Source organism: Caretta caretta, chromosome 14, assembly GCF_965140235.1.
Source record: "Caretta caretta isolate rCarCar2 chromosome 14, rCarCar1.hap1, whole genome shotgun sequence".
Lineage (NCBI taxonomy): Eukaryota > Metazoa > Chordata > Testudines > Cheloniidae > Caretta > Caretta caretta.
The window spans coordinates 47,353,436-47,371,840 of record NC_134219.1 but is presented as its reverse complement, the minus strand read 5'-3'; the positions used below and the strand labels follow the sequence as shown (position 1 = coordinate 47,371,840).

At 56.5% G+C, this 18,405-nt stretch overlaps 2 protein-coding genes across 2 annotated transcripts; one reads left to right on the top strand and one right to left on the bottom strand.

Moving 5' to 3' along the window:
- Positions 1-640: 640 nt before the first annotated feature.
- On the bottom strand, positions 641-8,540 carry LOC142068992 (killer cell lectin-like receptor subfamily B member 1F). Its single transcript, XM_075119110.1, has 7 exons — positions 8,464-8,540; positions 5,090-5,097; positions 4,700-4,783; positions 3,877-3,943; positions 3,683-3,765; positions 1,456-1,672; positions 641-764 (listed from the first exon to the last, which is right to left on the bottom strand). The coding sequence occupies exons 1-7, from the start codon at positions 8,538-8,540 to the stop codon at positions 641-643; spliced, it is 660 nt and encodes a 219-aa protein (XP_074975211.1).
- Positions 8,541-12,028: 3,488 nt separating this feature from the next.
- Positions 12,029-17,608, top strand: LOC125629574 (killer cell lectin-like receptor subfamily F member 1). The gene is made up of 6 exons (XM_075119598.1): positions 12,029-12,558; positions 13,572-13,790; positions 14,678-14,832; positions 15,410-15,522; positions 16,147-16,275; positions 16,813-17,608. The coding sequence occupies exons 2-5, from the start codon at positions 13,583-13,585 to the stop codon at positions 16,268-16,270; spliced, it is 600 nt and encodes a 199-aa protein (XP_074975699.1). The 5' UTR covers positions 12,029-12,558; positions 13,572-13,582; the 3' UTR covers positions 16,271-16,275; positions 16,813-17,608.
- The last annotated feature ends 797 nt before the right edge of the window (positions 17,609-18,405 follow it).

The following is an 18,405-nucleotide window of genomic DNA, read 5'->3' as shown; positions in this document are numbered from 1 at the left end:
GAGGTGCGGACGGGAGCAGTGGATGGGCCGGGGAAGAGAGCTCAGAGAGGGACCTGGCAGAGAGGTGCAAAGAAATTAACCAGGAGTGAAATAGAGGTGAAACCCCAGATCCACACCTGGCGTGAATCCACCATAGCACCACGGAGTCAATGGGGCCAGATCCCCAGTTCGGGTCAGTCAGTGCTGCTCCACTGAAGTCCCTGGATGGATGCTGATTTACACCAGGGGGAATCTGGCAGATTCCTCCCTCCCATGTCCGTCCGGTGCTAAACTGCCCCAGGGCTGTGCAGAGCATTACCCCTGCGGCCCAAGCCCTGCCCCCGCAGCGCCTCCAACTCCTGCTGGGACAGGTAACCCCAGAGCTTGGAATTGTTCTTCTCAATGGAATTAACCCCGTTAAACTCCTTTGCCTGAGGGAGGACTGGGAGTCAGGACTCCTGGGTTTTAGTCCCAGCCCTGGGAGAGGGGGAGAGGCTGGAGGTTAGAGGGAGGGGGGCTGGGAGTCAGGACTCCTGGGTTCCATTTCTACTTTGCCACACACTCACCCTAATCTCAGGCAGGTCAGTGTCTGTGTCTCAGTTTCCCCATGTGTGACATGGGGCTAACGGTGCCGCGCTCTGAGGTCTCCTCCGTACCCTGCTCAGAGCGGGACGAGGCGTCTCTGGCAAATCCACTGATATCCAGAGCTGCAGGTGTCAGAATGAAGCCGATTCCCCTTCACCGACCCACAGCTGTTCCCCTCAGCCGGGCCTGACACCGGGAGCCTGCGGGACAGAGGAGAGGGCCCCTGTCAGCGCGTGTGGGTCCATCACACACAGTCGGTAGCGGCTCTTCCCTGTTCCAGCGGGATCCGCAGCCGTCGTCTCCTCCAGCTCTGCCCTGGGGGCTGCCCCCTCTCCTCACTGTCAGGGCCCTGGCCAGGGTCTCGAACGGCCTCTCCCTGCCCAGAGCCCAGGGACCTGCTCCCTCCTCATCCTCCCTGCTGGGCTAGACCCTGTCCATCTCCCTCCCCTGCTCCCTGTCTCCCCCCTTACCGGGCTGGGCCGACGCTGCCCCCTCCTGGTCCCCTCCTGCCTCTCTGGCGGCTCTGTGTCTCCCCCTCCCCCCTGCCCCATTGTCTGGGGGATCCCCAGGGCTCTGGCCTGGCCCCTTTGCTCTTCTCCCTCCACACCCCGTCTCTGAGCCACCTCCCCCGCCCCCAGGGCTCCAGCCACCATCTCTGTGCTGGGGGATGCACAAATCTCTCCCTGCCCCATGGCCCTGTCTGCTCCCACCCAGCCCCCCTCTCAGCCGAGCTCCCCAGCCCCCCTCCTGGGGTCTCAGCATCGTCTGACACTGAACACGGCTCCCCCTGAGCTCCCAACCTTCCCCCCAAGTCCCCCCACCCCATCCCTGGCCCTGGCCCCTGCTGCCCACAGAGGGGAGGGAAAGTGTTTGACTCAAAGAATCACTCACAGGGTCTGATCCAACTGGGAGCCGTCCAGCCAGGTCCAGGCCTTCTCCGAGGAGGAAACGGATAGTCCGATCCAGAACAGACATGAACCTTGTGTCAGGTCCTTTAGGAACTCCTGCAGGGAGCGTGGGACAGGCAGCTGGTGACCTGCCTGGCTCCCGGTATCAGTTACAGCAGCCTCGGGGCTGCTCTGCCTTATCCATTGCTCCCAGATGGGCCCTGGGAAGCAGAGAAGACCCACAGCGCACTGCACTCTAGCCACACTACCAATCTGCCCCCCAATTTGGGGGTTGGGAACAGGGTGGGTGAGGGCCCTTACCCCAGCTTCACATCAGCCGGAGAGGCCCCCCCCAGGACAGGGGAGATTCTCAGGGGCCAATGTATCCACTTTAAGGCCCCTTTACACTGCCAGAATGGCCTAGTAGGGTCTTGGAGTAACTGGGGGGAAGGGGTGGTGTTAAACTGGGAACAGGAGGGGAGGCTGGGACCCAGGGGTGAATGGGAGGGTACATTGGGCCCAGATGGTAGGGAATGGGAGTGGATGGGACCGTAAAACAATCCCACTAATAAGATGTGAAACCCCCCCACACACACTGAAAAAAATTGGACAGCTTTGTATTACATTGTGTCAAGTCTCAGGGGGTCGCTGTGTTAGTCTGTATGCACAGAAACAATGCGGAGTCCGGTGGCACCCTAAAGACTAACAGATTTATTTGGGTATAAACTTTCGTGGGGAAATACCCACTTCTTCAGATGCATGGAGTGAAACTTACAGATGCAGGCATTATTATACTGACACATGAAGAGAAGGGAGTTACCTCACAAGTGGAGAACCAGTGTGGACAGGGCCAATTCAATCAGGGCGGATGTGGTCCACTCCCAATAATTGATGAGGAGGTGTCAATTCCAGGAGAGGGAAAGTTGCTTTTGTAGTGAGCCAGCCACTCCCAGGCCCTATTCAAGCCCAAATTAATGGTGTTAAATTTGCAAATGAATTTTAGTTCTGCAGTTTCTCTTTGAAGTCTGTTTCTGAAGGTTTTTTGTTGCAGGATGGCTACTTTGAAATCTGTTACAGAATGTCCAGGAAGATTGAAGTGTTCTCCTGCTGGCTTTTGCATGTTACCCTTCCTGATGTGCGATGTGTGTCCATTTCTTCTTTTACATAGATACTATCCAGTTTGGCCAATGTACATGGCAGAGGGGCATTGCTGGCACATGATGGCATAGATCACAGTAGATGTGCAGGTGAATGAGCCCCTGATGGTGTGGCTGACGGGGTTGGGTCCTCTGATGATGTCGCTAGAGTAGTTATGGGGACAGAGTAGACAACAAGATTTGTTACAGGGATTGGTTCCTGGATTAGTGTTTCTGTGGTGTGGTGTGTAGTTGCTGGTGAGTATTTATTTCAGGTTGGGGGGCTGTCTGTAAGCGAGGACTGGCCTGTCTCCCAAGGTCTGTGAGAGTGGGGGATCATTTTCCAGGATAGGTTGTAGATCGTTGATGATGTGCTCGAGAGGTGTTAGCTGGGGGCTGTACGTGATGGCCAGTGATGTTCTGTTATTTTCCTTGTTGGGCCTGTCCTGTAGTAGGTGACTTCTGGGTACCCGTCTCGCTCTGTCAGTCTGTTTCCTCACTTCCCCAGGTGGGTATTGTAGTTTTAAGAACGCTTCATAAAGATCTTGTAGGTGTTTGTCTCTATCTGAGGGATTGGAGCAAATGCGGTTGTATCTTAGGGCTTGGCTCAATTGGGTTGTATCAGACAGGGCCTGATTGAATTGGCCCTGTCAACACTGGCTCTCCCCTTGTGAGGTAACTCCCTTCTCTTCATGTGTCAGTAGAATAATGCCTGCATCTGTGATGTTCACTCCGTGCATCTGAAGAAGTGGGTTTTTTACCCACGAAAGCTGTTGCCCAAATAAATCTGTTCATCTTTAAAGTGCCACCGGACTCCTGGTTGTTTTTTCCTATTACATTGTTATTAAAATCTTCGTGGCTGTGTAATAACCTGAACGGCCAGTAGATGTCGCTGCCCCATGCACAGTCCCAGCGGAGGACGTCCATTCATATTCCTCGCCTGGCACCCAGCGGGGCTGGTGGCTAGATGGGTGCAGCCAGCAGGGGGCGGCGTGTCCCTGCCCTGCAGGATCCCCACGGGCTGGGACGGCCGCTGGGTTTCCACTGGCCGTGCCCGGGCGGAGGGCGGCTCAGAGACACACGAGCTGGGGTTACCTGCTGGGCCGGGCTGGGCCGGGGGGCACAGCTGGGATCGGAAACGCTCCAGGCGGGCGCTGCATTCTGCCGCGCTGGGGTCTGTGCTCCCAGGGGGTGTCGCTGTATCTCTGCTCCCAGCTCCCTCGCTCCCAGGGGGTGTCGCTGTATCTCTGCTCCCAGCTCCCTCGCTCCCAGGGGGTGTCGCTGTATCTCTGCGCCCGGCTCCGTCGCTCCCAGGGGCTGCCGGGGTCTGTCCCTTCTCGGACACCAAGAAGGAAACTGCAAAGCAGCGTCGGTGGGAGTGAGGGCGCCCGGTCAATGTTGTGGGAGTTGCTGGTAAAAGCACCAGCACAGAGGCCTGCAGAGACACAGGGCCTGCCCCAGAGCCTGTTCTGCCCCATTGCCACTGACTCCCATGGGTTTGGGAGAAGCCTCAAAGGGACACGGTCTGAAAAAGTGTCTGGGATTGAAAAGAACCACTGGGAAGTAGGTGCCTAAATCCCTTGGGCTTCTTCGCAAACCCAGATCATGTTTCCACCCATTCTCACCATCCAAACATCACCCAAAACAGGCTGCATGGGGATGGCCAGATTGAATCAGACCTGGGGCCCATCTAACCCGGGAGCTCACCTCCAAGGCTGGACAGCCCCAGCTACTTCTGAGCAAGGAGGAAGACAGCCCCTAGTGGACAATGATAACTTGTCCTCCAACTTAGACCCTTCCTGCCCATAGCTAGGGGTTGATTGATGCCTTGAAGCAGGAGGGTTTATAGCTCCTGCCAAAGCACTTGGGTACTTCCTGGCTCTCTGGCTGGTCTCGTTCCTCTTATATGTGTCCTGATCCTTCACTGAGCCCTGATAAGCTCATGGCCCCAGTGAGATCATGTGGCAGTGAGTTCCACAGGCTCATTGTAACCGAGTATCAGTTTTAAATTTGCTGCCTCTCAATGTCACTGGCCGCCCCTCCCCCAGTGTCGCATCCACGCTGCCGACTGGCACACCCAGACAGATAAAGCTTCAGCCCTTGGTGACTCACCACAAACCGCCAGCAAGAGCAGAGACAGGATGAGATTCCCAGCCCCTAGAGTGACCTGAAGCCAGCCAGGACACTGAAGGGAACCTGTAACGAAACACAAGTAGAGCCAGGCTGAATTAAAGCCCAGCCACTCTAGATCCTGGCCTCAGGCCCCAGTTCCAGGAGTCAGGTGATTGTACCAGGGTCTGAGCTTTCATTTAAAAGAGAAAAGCAGTTTTCCATCCTCACGGTAGGGGAGAAAAGATTGAAAATGTGACTGCCAAGTGTTACTGACACAGCCATGCTGCCTGAGTTTGCAGAGAGCCTGCACCACTTGTGCTGAGAGCAGGGCTCTGCTCCATCAATCGCAAGAACCACTGTTTGGGAAGCTCTGCAAACCCCACCTGAAACCCTGGTTTCTATTACCAGATATGGGCAGGAAACGAGGTCTAGTAGGTTGGAACAGTGGGGCTGGGAGCCAGGACTCCTGGGTTCTAGCCCCAACTCTTGGAAGGGAGTGAGGATTAATGGGTTAGAGCAGCGGGGGCTGGGAGCCTAGATGCCTGAGTTCTATCCCTGGCTCTGGGAGGGGAGTAAGGTCTCATGGTTAGAGCAGGATGTGTCTGGGAGCTAGGACTCCGGAGTATTGTCATGGATGGATATAAGCTGTTCAGGAAGGACAGGCAGGGCAGAAAAGGTCGGGGAGTTGCATTGTATGTAAGGGAGCAGTATGACTGCTCAGAGCTCCGGTACGAAACTGCAGAAAAACCCAAGAGTCTCTGGATTAAGTTTAGAAGCGTGAGCAACAAGGGTGATGTCGTGGTGGGAGTCTGCTATAGACCATGGACCAGGGGGATGAGGTGGACAAGGCTTTCTTCCGGCAACTAACAGAAGTTACTAGATCGCAGGCCCTGGTTCTCATGGGGGACTTCAATCACCCTGATATCTGCTGGGAGAGCAATACAGCAGTGCACAGACAATTCAGGAGGTTTTTGGAAAGCGTAGGGGACAATTTCCTGGTGCAAGTGCTGGAGGAACCGACTAGGGGCAGAGCTCTTCTTGACCTGCTGCTCACAAACCGGGAAGAATTAGTGGGGGAAGCAAAAGTGGATGGGAACCTGGGAGGCAGTGACCATGAAATGGTAGAGTTCAGGATCCTGACACAAGGAAGAAAGGAGAGCAGCAGAATACAGTCCCTAGACTTCAGAAAAGCAGACTTTGACTCCCTCAGGGAACTGAAGGGCAAGATCCCCTGGGAGAATAACATGAGGGGGAAAGGAGTCCAGGAGAGCTGGCTGTATTTTAAAGAATCCTTATTGTGGTTAAAGGGACAAACTATCTGGATGTGTCGAAAGAATAGTAAATATGGCAGGCGACCAGCTTGGCTTAACAGTGAAATCCTTGCTGATCTTAAACACAGAAAAGAAGCTTACAAGAAGTGGAAGATTGGACACGTGACCAGGGAAGAGTATAAAAATATTGCTCGGGCATGCAGGAGTGAAATCAGGAAGGCCAAATCACACCTGGAGGTGCAGCTAGGAAGAGATGTTAAGAGTAACAAGAAGGGTTTCTTCAGGTCTGTTGGCAACAAGAAGAAAGTCAAGGAAAGTGTGGGCCCCTTACTGAATGAGGGAGGCAACCTAGTGACAGAGGATGTGGAAAAAGCCAATGTACTCAATGCTTTTTTTGCCTCTGTCTTTACGAACAAGGTCAGCTCCCAGACTACTGCACTGGGCAGCACAGCATGGGGAGGAGGTGACCAGCCCTCAGTGGAGAAAGAGGTGGTTCGGGACTATTTAGAAAAGCTGGACGTGCACAAGTCCATGGGGCCGGATGTGCTGCATCCGAGAGTGCTAAAGGAGTTGGCGGATGTGATTGCAGAGCCACTGGCCATTATCTCGGATAACTCATGGCCATCGGGGGAGGTCCCGGAGGACTGGAAAAAGGCTAATGTAGCGCCCATATTTTAAAAAGGGAAGAAGAAGGATCCGGGGAACTACAGGCCAGTCAGCCTCACCTCAGTCCCTGGAAAAATCATGGAGCAGGTCCTCAAGGAATAATTTCTGAAGCACTTAGGGGAGAGGAAAGTGATCAGGAACAGCCAGCATGGATTCACCAAAGGAAGGTCATCCCTGACTAATCTAATCGCCTTCTATGACGAGATAACTGGTTCTGTGGATGAGGGGAAAGCAGTGGACGTGTTGTTCCTTGACTTTAGCAAAGCTTTTGACACGGTCTCCCACAGTATTCTTGCCAGCAAGTTAAAGAAGTATGGGCTGGATGAATGGACTGTAAGGTGGATAGAAAGCTGGCTAGATCGTCGGGCTCAGCGGGTAGTGATCACTGGCTCCATGTCTAGTTGGCAGATGGTATCAAGTGGAGTGCCCCAAGGGTCGGTCCTGGGGCCGGTTTTGTTCAATAGCTTCATTAATGATCTGGAGGATGGTGTGGATTGCACCCTCAGCAAGTTTACAGATGACACTAAACTGGGAGGAGAGGTAGATACGCTGGAGGGTAGGGATAGGATACAGAGGGCCCGAAACAAATTGGAGGATTGGGCCAAAAGAAATCTGATGAGGTTCGACAAGGACAAGTGCAGAGTCCTGCACTTAGGACGGAAGAATCCCATACACCGCTACAGACTAGGGACCGAATGGCTCGGCAGCAGTTCTGCAGAAAAGGACCTAGGGGTGACAGTGGACGAGAAGCTGGATATGAGTCAACAGTGTGTCCTTGTTGCCAAGAAGGCTAACGGTATTTTGGCCTGTATAAGTAGGGGCATTGCCAGCAGATCGAGGGTTGTGATCGCTCCCCTCTATTCAACATTGGTGAGGCCTCATCTGGAGTACTGTGTCCAGTTTTGGGCCCCACACTACAAGAAGGATGTGGAAAAACTGGAAAGAGTCCAGTGAAGGGCAACAAAAATGATTAGGGGTCTGGAGCACATGACTTATCAGAAGAGGCTGAGGGAACTGGGATTGTTTAGTCTGCAGAAGAGAAGAATGAGGGGGGATTTGATAGCTGCTTTCAACTACCTGAAAGGGGGTTCCAAAGAGGATGGATCTAGACAGTTCTCAGTGGTAGCAGATGACAGAACAAGGAGTAATGGTCTCAAGTTGCAGTGGGGGAGGTTTAGGTTGGATATCAGGAAAAACTTTTTCACGAGGAGGGTGGTGAAGCACTGGAATGGGTTACCTAGGGAGGTGGTGGAATCTCCTTCCTTGGAGGTTTTTAAGGTCAGGCTTGACAGAGCCCAGGCTGGGATGATTTAGTTGGGGACTGGTCCTGCTGTGAGCAGGAGGTTGGACTAGATGACGACCTGAGGTCCCTTCCAACCCTGATATTCTATGATTCTATGACTCCTATGTTATATTCTCAACCCTGGAAGGGCAATGGGGTCTAGTGGGTCACAGCAGGGGGGGCTGGGAGCCAGGACACCTGGGCTCTATTCCCAGCTTGGGTAGGGGAATGGGGTCTAGTGGGTGTGTCCTTGTGAAAGAGATTTTCCCCTGCTCTGTATCTCATTTTCGCCCATTTGACCCACCTTTTTGGCCTCTGGAGGGGAAAGCTCCCCAGTCTCTCTCCCAATCTTGCTCTGTCACTGTGGGAATCCCCCACGCTCTTTACCGTTGTCTGCGGCGCTATCCCACCCTGTGATATAACCCCATGGCCAGACTCTGCCGGCCCCTGGCCTTTCTCTGGGGTCCCAGCCCCGCCTCTGACCCTGCTGCCAGGACATGGGGCCCGTAGGTGGGAGGAGGGGGTTGAAATCGTTATCTTGGTACCCGGCTGGGGACGGGCCTTCCGAGCCGCCCCGCTTGGGCCGCAGGTTCAAGGCCGTGTAGCCCTCCTCGTCCTCCATCGTGCCCGAGTGAGAGGAGACGGCGAAGGTGCGGGCAGGGGGTTGGGGGGCTGGGCTGTGAGATTGCACAGGAAGCTGAACTGCTGGGCTGCAGAGTTGTGGTTGGGGGGGCCACGGTCAGAGGCTCTGGCCTGAATTTCCTCTCTCTGCTCTGGCAGATGTTGGCTCTGTCACGCGAAAGCTCCCAGCCAGCCCCGGACGCCCCCCGTCCTCCACTCCCTGAGGGGGATCAGCTGGCCTGACACCAGGGTGAGGGGCGCAGTGTCAAAAATCTGAGCTCTAGGGTCAGAGCCTCAGTAGGTGCCGCTCAGAATCAGTCCCTCTGATCGACCCCCCAGCCCAGGATCGGGCCCAGCATGTGTGAGAGCGAGTCGATTTCCACAGTGCTCGACCCCAGCCCGGGATCGGGCCCAGCGAGTGCCTGAAAACTCGTTATAGCCAGAGGAAAACAGCTGGGGTGAGACCAATCCCCTCTCTGGGCCTACAGTTCCCTGCTGTGCCCCTAGGTGGCAGCCAACCATCGGACAGGGGAGAGCACGGGGTGTGCGGCTCTGGTGTGACCATTTGCCGGGAATCCCAGCACCAAACGCCCGCCCCGCTGGGCCATGATACCTCCCTGTGTCACCAAGCAGGGGGGTGAAATGACCAGGGCCAGACTAGCTCATAGACAGGCTCTGCCCCTCACCCTGGTGTCAGGGCAGCTGATCCCATTCAGGGAGTGGAGGACGGGGGGCGTCCGGGGCTGGCTGGGAGCTATCGCGTGACAGAGCCAACGTCTGCCACAGCAGAGAGAGGAAATTCAGGCCAGAGCGTCTGACCGTGGCCCCATCAACCATTAGTCTGCAGCCCAGCGGCTCAGCTTCCTGTGCGATCTCACAGCCCAGCCCCCCACCCCCTGCCCACGCCTTCATCGTCTCCTCTCACTCGGACACGATGGAGGACGAGGAGGGCTACACGGCATTGAACCTGCGGCCCAAGCCAGGCGGCTTGGGCGGCCCGTCCCCAGCCAGGAACCAAGGTACGATTTCAACCCCCTCCTCCCACCTACGGGCTTCATGTCCTGGCAGCAGGGTCAGAGTCGGGGCTGGGACCCCAGAGATAGGCCAGGGGATGGTAGAGTCTGGCCATGGGGTTCTATCACGGGGTGGGACAGAGGTAAAGAGCTTGGGGGATGCACAAAGTGACAGAGCGAGAGTGGGAACGAGACTGGGGAGCTTTTCCCTCTGGAAGCCAAGAAGGTGGGTCAAATGGGGGAAACTGAGATAAAGATCAGGGGAAAAATCTTTCCCAAGGACACACCCATTAGACCCCATTCCCCTCCCTGAGCTGGGAATAAAGCCCAGGTGTCCTGGCCTCCAGCCCCCGATGCTTTAACCCATTAACCCTCGCTCCCTTCCAAGAGTTGGGGCTAGAACCCAGGAGTCCTGGCTCCCAGCCCCACTGTTCCAACCTACTAGACCTCGTTTCCTGCCCATATCTGGTAATAGAAACTAGGGTTTCAGGTGGGGTTTGCAGAGCTTCCAAAACAGTGGTTCTTGCGATTGATGGAGCAGAGCCCTGCTCTCAGAGCAATTGGTGCAGGCTCTCTGCAAACTCAGGCAGTGTTGCTGTATCAATAACACTTGGGGGGTCACATTTTCAATCTTTTCTCCCCTACCATGAGGGCGGAAAACTGCCTTTCTTTTTTAAATGAAAGCCGAGACCCTGGTACAATCATCTGACTCCTGGAGCTGGGGCCTGAGGCCAGGATCTAGAGTAGCCTTAATTCAGCCCGGCTCTGCTTGTGTTTCCTTACAGGTTCCCGTCAGTGTCCTGGCTGGCTTCAGGTCGCTCTAGGGGCTGGGAATCTCATCCTGTCTCTGCTCTTGCTGGCGGTTTGTGGTGAGTCACCAAGGGCTATAGCTTTATCTGTCCGGGTGCGTCAGTTGGCAGCGTGGATGAGACACTGCGGGAGGGGCGGCCAGTGACATTGAGAGGCAGCACATTTAAAACGGATGCTCAGTCACAATGAGCCTGTGGAACTCACTGCCACAGGATCTCACTGGCGCCATGAGCTTAGCAGGGCTCAGTGAAGGATCAGGACACATATAAGAGGAACGAGACCAGCCAGAGGGCCAGGAAGTACCCAAGTGCTTTGGCAGGGGCTATAAACCCTCCTGCTTCAGGGCATCAATGAGCCTCTAAGTGATGGGCTGGAAGGGTCTAAGTTGGGGGACAAGGTATCATTGTCCGTTAGGGGCTGTCTTGCTCCTTGCTCAGAAGTAGCTGGGGCTGTCCAGCCTTGGAGTTGGGCTCCCGGGTTAGATGGGCCCCAGGTCTGATTCAGTCTGGCCATCCCCATGCAGCCTGTTTTGGGGGTCGTTTTAAGGGTGAGAATGGGTGGAAACACGATCTGGGTTTGCAAAGAAGCCCAAGGGATTTAGGCACCTAGTTCCCAGTGATTTTCAATCCCAGACACTTTTTCAGACCGTGTCCCTTTGGGGTTTCTCCCAAGCCCATGGGAGGCAGTGGCAATGGGGCTGAATGAGCTTTGGGGCAGCCCCTCTGTCTCTGCAGGACTCTCCTGGCGCTTTTACCCAGCAACTCCCGTACCATTGACCAGTCGCCCCCACTCCCACCGACGCTGCTTTGCAGTTTCTCACTTGGTGTCCGAGAAGGGACAGACCCCGGCAGCCCCTGGGAGCGACGGAGCCGGGCGCAGAGATACAGCGACACCCCCTGGGAGCAGAGACCCCAGCACGGCAGAATGCAGCGCCCGCCTGCAGCGTTTCCGATCCCAGCTGTGCCCCCCGGCCTGACCCGGCCCAGACCTGGGTTCTAGTCCCACATCTGCCGGGTGACCTTGCACAAGGCACTTTGCCTTTGTGTTCCTATTCCCTCCCCAGCCGATGATTTGCCTTGTCCATTTACGGGGAGATTTTCAGGAGCCCTTTAGGAATTTAAGAGCACCACCTTCACGCTGACGTGAAATACCCTCCCTGTGTGACTGTGGGCAAGTGCTCTGGGCCTCAGTTTCCCCATCTATAAAATGGAGATTGTGCCTCCTTCGTCTAAGTAGATTGCAAGTTCTGTGAGGCAGGGACTGTCTCTCCCTGTGTGTCTGGCAGCGCCTGGCACGACGGGGCCCTGATCTCAGCTGGGGCCGGGACTGTCTCTCCCTGTAGGTCTGTGCAGCGCCCGGCACCACGGGGCCCTGATCTCAGCTGGGGCCGGGACTGTCTCTCTCTGTGTCTGGGCACAGCTGGGCCTCTCGGCTCCACAGTCATAGATATAATACCAGTAAGAGAAGGCTGGTCCGACGGCCTACGACCTATTTGCAGCCTAGAAAGTGTCTGTGCTGGGCTGTAAGGAGCCAGCTGGGCTCTGGGCAGAAGATGCCGTTTGCTGCTCTGTCCCTGTTTGTAACCTTGTTTACTTGGGCGGCCGGAGCGACATAGGTGGTTTCTCTTTGTGGTACAGGAGAGGAAGTAAAATGAGGACAGGAGCTGTTTCCACACTAGACTGGGCAGTGAGGGGGCGATTCAACTTCAAAGGTCATCTAAGTCAATGGAAAGTTTTATTAACATTGCACTAGTAACCCAGCTGAGATCAGGGCCCCGTTGTGCGGGGCGCTGCACAGAGCCACAGCGAGAGACAGTCCCTGCCCCAGCTGATATCAGGGCCCCGTTGTGCCAGGCGCTGCACAGACCCACAGGGAGAGACAGTCCCTGCCCTAGCTGAGATCAGGGCCCCGTTGTGCCGGGCGCTGCACGGAGCCACAGGGAGAGACAGTCCCTTCCCCAGCTGAGATCAGGGCCCCGTTGTGCCGGGCGCTGAACAGAGCCACAGCGAGAGACAGTCCCTGCCCCTCCAAGAGCTCAGAATCTCAGTAGACAAGACAGTCAAAGCAAATGAGCTGAATTTACTTGGCCAAGGTCATACGGCAGAGCTAAGTCTGAATCCCGATTTCCTCCTCACGCTGCTTTTCCATTGATCACGCTGGGCACTCGACTGTACCACCGGCTGGGGAGTTGTAAAGGTATTGTTGTAATTTTAAATTTTGAAACATTTCCACTTGCTTCAAAATCTGGGGGCGGGGGGAAATGATCCTAGTGGACCCCCAGCTTTTCATCAGCCATGGGCGTTTCCATACAACTGTCCTCAACACGTAATCATGAGGAAATGTAGCTGGTGGATGCAATGGAGAAGGGACGTCTCCAAAATGTGGCTGGGAATGTTTCCCCCTGAAGGTCGTGTTCCCATCGCCAGGCTGATGTGTCAGACAGAGCTGGCTGTTCGCCACAGGATGGTGGGACAGGGCAGGAGCTCCCAGGCATCCCGAGAGGAAGGCTGGCCACTGGTTTTGGTGCTAATCTGGGACTCAGGAGCTCTGGTTCCTGGTTCTGCCACTGATTCCCTGTGTGACCCTGGGCTGGTCCCTTAAGGCTGGAATTCCACAGGGGTTTAGGTACCTAACACTGCAGCTAGGTGCCTAAAAATGACCCACTAGCTGCCTAACGCCTATTGAAGTCAATGGGAATTAGGTTCCTAAAGCCCAAGTTCTCAAATGTATTTAGGTGCCCAACAGCCAAGGAAGTTAGGTGCTTAAATCCTGTTGAGGATCTGGGCCTAGGTTCTTCTGAAAACCCCACTCGGGGCCTCTCTGCAGCTTTAAGTGCCTAAACCCCTTGAATAGCAGGAGTTAACAGCCCTGCGCCCTGCCTCACAGGGTGGGGTTGGGAGACGAAATGTAGCAAAGACTCTGAGGTGTTCTGATACTGCTTTGATGGGGGCTGGATAACTCAGATGCAAAGATGAGCTGGGTTTTCAAAGAGGCTCAAGGGGTTTAGGCACCCAACTCCCACTGATTTTCAATCCCAAGCCACTCTTTTGGACTGTGGCCCTTTGGGGCTGTTCTGAAGCCCATGGGAGTCGATGAAGGTGGGGCTGAGTGGGCTTTGGGCCAGGCCCTGTGTCTCAGCCGGTGCTTTTCCCCAGCAACTCCCCATCACATTGACCCGCCACCTCACTCCCACCGACGCCGCTTTGCAGTTTCCCACTTGATGTCCGAGAAGGGACGGACCCCGGCAGCCCCTGGGAGCGACGGAGCCGGGTGCAGAGATACAGCGACACCCCCTGGGAGCGAGGGAGCTGGGAGCAGAGATACAGCGACACCCCCTGGGAGTGCAGACCCCAGCACGGCAGAATGCAGCGCCCGCCTGGAGCGTTTCCGATCCCAGCTGTGTCCCCCGGCCCAGCCTGGCCCAGCAGGTAACCCCAGCTCATGTGTCTCTGAGCCGCCCTCCGCCCTGGGCACGGCCAGTGGAAACCCAGCTGCCGTCCCAGCCCGTGGGGATCCTGCAGGGCAGGGACACGCCGCCCCCTGCTGGCTGCACCGATCTAGCCACCAGCCCCGCTGGGTGCCAGGCGAGGAATGGACCTGCCTCAGCTGGGACTGGGTGTGGGGGCTCTGGGGCGTGGGGGAGAGCGACATCTAGTGGCTACGCCCGTTACTGCTCAAGGGGGGGGTCCTTAAAATAATCTAATACCAGGATGGCCAAATGTTTGCAGAGCAGGGACAGATCCCAGCAGAGAGACGGTCTCATGGACTCACCCCCTCCCATTGCCAGCCATCCCTGGGATCCCACCTTCTCTCCTGTGCTCCCCAGTTACCACCTCCCCTCCCATATCCTGTTAGATTTCCACTAACCAGCCCCCACCGCATCTTCAGTTGTCCTAAGCCCCTTCTAGGCCACTCTGGCAGAATAATGTAGCCTTAAAATGGATGCAAATAGCCCCATGAGGTCCCCTCTGCCCTGGAGACCTCCCTGCCTAGGGTGGGACTGGAGTAAGAGCCCCTCACACACTCTGTTCCCAACCCCCAAAGTAGGGAGCAGATTGGCGTGGGTGGCAGTGCACTATGGGTATTCTCTGCTCCCCAGGGCCCATATGGGAGCAATGGATAAGGCAGAGCAGCCCCGAGGCTGCTCTAACTGACGCCAGGAGCCAGGCAGGGCCCGGCCTAGCCCCAGATTTCAGGGAGCACAAAGGGGACTCAAACCCATTTTATCCCCATCCCAGCCCCAGTCGCAGGAAGGGAGTAGCCAGGAATGAGGCCCAGAGGGCTCAGAGCATTAATGAATCCTGTCTCTCTGCAGGGGGCTCCGGGTGCAAACTCTGCCCCATGGACTGGCAGCTGCATGGGGACAAGTGCTACTGGGTCGGCAGCAGAACCAAAACGTGGAGCGAGAGCCGCTCCGACTGCTCAGCGAGGGGCTCTCAGCTGCTGGTGATCCGGGACAAGGCGGAGCTGGTAAAGGGGACGGTAACATCCTGCGGGAGCTGCCCCTGCAGGCCTGGGCCCTGGGTAGAGAGTCCGAGGACTCGTATATGCTACATGGTGGATCTAGGATTGTCAATGCTGCCTAAAGGACTTGGACACCCCATTCTCATGAATTGTTAATATCAGGGTGTCCAAATCCCCTAGGCAGCTACGACAAATCTCAGCCTAAATCACCAGCCCTGAGATCAGGGACTGACAATGGTGGATTAAAGCTACCGGTACCCTCCCCCTTCTGGGATGTGCCCAACACAACTCAGCTGGAGAGAGGGGCTGAGTGTGTGTGTGTGTGTGTGTGAGAGAGAGAGAGTTATGAGGCTTGAGGGCTACAGAGAGAGGGGGTAGGTGTGGGGCTGGGTGGACAGAAGAGTCTACATGGGGAATACTTGGCGAGATGGACAGGTATGCATGGGGATGGATAGGTGTGTACAGGGATAGGTGGACAGCCAGACAGTAGTTCTGGGGCTAAAGTTGTTGAGAACTTGGATTTGGAAGAAAAGAGCCGAGAGCAGGTTCTGGTCCCCAGCTGCCTGTCCCACACTCCCTGCAGGCGTCCCTCCAGCCCCTGACACAAGGCACGTATCAGTTCTGGGTCGGACTGTCCCGCCCCTCCCCGGAGAAGGCCTGGACCTGGCTGGACGGCTCCCCGCTGGATCAGACCCTGTGAGTGATTCCTTGAGTCAAACCCTTTCCCTCCCCTCCGTGGGCAGCAGGGGCTGGGGACAGAGATGGGGGGAGGGGATGTTTGGGGGAAGGTCAGGACTTTGGGGGAAGTCATTTTCAGTGTAAGGTGACGACAAAGACCCTTCTATTCCCCCCCCCGGCCCCCAGAGGAGGTGAAGCTGGAGCACTGGGGGCGGGGGACGTCTCCCAGAGTTGGGGTGTGGAGGGAGAAGAGCAAAGGGGCCAGGCCAGAGCCCTGGGGATCCCCCAGACAATGGGGCAGGGGGGAGGGGGAGACACAGAGCCGCCAGAGAGGCAGGAGGGGATCAGGAGGGGGCAGCGTCGGCCCAGCCCGGTGGGGAGGGGACGCGGAGCAGGGGAGGGAGATGGACAGGGTCTAGCCCAGCAGGGAGGAGGAGGAGGGAGCAGATCCCTGGGCTCTGGGCAGGGAGAGGCCGTTCGAGACCCTGGCCAGGGCCCTGACAGTGGGGAGAGGGGGCAGCCCCCAGGGCAGAGCTGGAGGAGACGACGGCTGCGGATCCCGTTGGAACAGGGAAGAGCCACTACCGACTGCGTGTGATGGACCCACACGTGCTGACAGGGGCCCTCTCCTCTGTCCCGCAGGCTCCCGGTGTCAGGCCCGGCTGAGGGGAACAGCTGTGGGATGGTGAACAGAAATCGGATTGGTTCTGACACCTGCAGCTCTGCATTTCAGTCGATTTGCCAGCGAGACGCCGTCCCGCTCTGAGCAGGGTACGGGGGAGACCTCAGAGCGCGGCACCGTTATCCCCGTGTCACACGAGGGGAAACCGAGCGGCAGACACTGACCTGCCCAAATTACACCGAGAATTGGTGGCAAAGTGGGAAATGGAACCCAGGAGTCCTGGCTCCCAGCCCCTCCCCCTCGCCCAGCCCTGGGAATGGAACCCAGAAGTCCTGGCTCCCAGCCCCTCCCCCTCGCCCAGCGCTGGGAATGGAACCCAGGAGTCCTGGCTCCCAATGCTACCTCAGCCTAGAGAAGAGCAATTCCAATCTCTGGCTTTGCGTATTCCAGCTGGGGCTGGAGAGCTCTGCAGGGGAAGGGCTTGGGCTGCAGGTATCAGGCTCTGCAGAGCCCTGGGGCAATTTATCCCTCACCCCCCCCCAGGACTGGGAGAGAAGAGTCTGCCCCAGGTCACGTAAATCAGCCCCGATTCGGTGTCCAGTGGAGCAGAACTGATTGACCCCAGCTGGGGATCTGGGCTTTCCCCTGGATTTCACCCGATTCATTTCCTTTCACCTCTCTGCCAGGTTCCACTCTCCGCTATCTTCTCCGGCCCACCCACTGCTCCCGTCCAGCTTGTGACCTGACGCATTTCTGCCCATCCTGCCCTAGCGGATCGTTAACTCCTGTCACTAACGATGGGATCTCAGCTTCCGAGGTTTCTGTGTGGATGTGCTGTCCACTTGCTACCTCCTTAGGGCACCTTTAAGTAGATCAGTGCCCCCAACCCCGATCCCAAATGGAACCTTTCCCTGTGCATTATTTGACGCTCTCCGGGGTCACTGTCTCTGTCAGAGGAGCCGGATTGGGGTGCTCCATGGCAGTGAGGGGGGCACTACGGGGACGGCTGGGGGCTAACAAACGCCCTGTTACCCTGTGGCCCGGCAGCCCAGGAGGAGATGGCCTGGCAAAGCTGGAGGGCAGGGCGGCTGGCCAGGCTGAGAGCTGACCTTCCAAACAGACCCAAGTGTCTTTAGGAGCCGCCCCCGAGACAACTGGGCTTGTGAGTGCAACAGGATAGAGCTTGTCCGGTCCGCGGAAGAGACAGGGCTGGCGAGCGCTGGCCCGGTCAGGGTTTGGTCCTGGGGCTGGACAAAGGCAACATGCTGAAGGTGCTGTCACAAGAGGGAGACGGTGTGGCCTCCAACCAGAGCCCCAGCATCTACCCTGCAGTTAAACCGCTCCTTCGCTCGAGCCCGGGTTAGGTGGCATGAGCCAGGCGCAGGTGTCCAACTGCCGTGTAAACATCGCCCTTGTGCTTCACTTTCCCCATCTGCGAAATGGGGATATTGATATTGACCTTCCTGCATGAAACACTTTGAGATCTACAGATGCAAAGCTTGAGATCGGAGCTAGGGATCATCATGATCATGGGGACATTAAAGGTTTCTGTTAAACCGTGCGAAAGCTGGGTGTGTTTATTGTTGATGGGCCACAGAGCGACTCGAACCATGGCTTTGACGTGTTATGTGACTTTAGACAAGTCACTTGCCCAATCTGTGCCTCAGTTTCCTCTCCCACCCTTTGTCTGTCCTGTCTGTTCAGATGGTGAAGGGACCACAATATAGTCCTGATCTCAGCTGGGGCAGGGACTGTCTCTCGCTGTGTGTCTGGGCAACGCCCAGCACAATGGGGCCCTGATCTCAGTTGGAGCCTCTAACCACTGGTGTCATACTTGATGCTTAGCATGGTGGTTTGGGTTTGTGTGTAATTGTTGCAGTTTGTCTATCAGGAATTGTTCCTGGGGATTGTGCATGGCCAGAAAGAGAACAGCCCGGCTGTTTGATATCACACACACGCAGTCTCTCTCTCTCTCTCTCCACTGTGCTCATGACAGACACGTTCCTTCCCAGGGCAGAGACGTCAGACTGAGCCCTGCCCTTTCTAGGCAGAGTCCAGGGAAAAGCCCTTCCCCAAGTGAGTGGCGAGCCCTTCCCCTAGAGAACATCACCCCTTGGCAGGCAGAGGGAAAGATGAAGAGGATCGGGCAGAAAAAGGAGAGAGACACACACTGTTCTCGGTTCATTCGGCCTTGCGGGGAGAGGCACTCACAGCCCTGTTGGCAGGATGCAGCTGCTCCCTCAGTTTCCCTGCTGCAGTGGGAGGAGCCATTCACATGA

Bases quoted from the DNA above. Each gene is read 5' to 3' on its own strand.
- LOC142068992 (XM_075119110.1), bottom strand. From the start codon at position 8,540: ATGGAGGACGAGGAGGGCTACACGGCCTTGAACCTGCGGCCCAAGCGG. The intron at 3,766-3,876 runs AGATACAGCGAC...CCCTGGGAGCAC, and splicing joins AGCGACGGAGCCGGGCGCAG to AGACCCCAGCGCGGCAGAAT. The intron at 765-1,455 runs GTGAGTGATTCT...TCTGTCCCGCAG, and splicing joins TCCCAGTTGGATCAGACCCT to GCTCCCGGTGTCAGGCCCGG.
- LOC125629574 (XM_075119598.1), top strand. From the start codon at position 13,583: ATGTCCGAGAAGGGACGGACCCCGGCAGCCCCTGGGAGCGACGGAGCC. The intron at 13,791-14,677 runs GTAACCCCAGCT...GTCTCTCTGCAG, and splicing joins GGCCCAGCCTGGCCCAGCAG to GGGGCTCCGGGTGCAAACTC. The intron at 15,523-16,146 runs GTGAGTGATTCC...TCTGTCCCGCAG, and splicing joins TCCCCGCTGGATCAGACCCT to GCTCCCGGTGTCAGGCCCGG.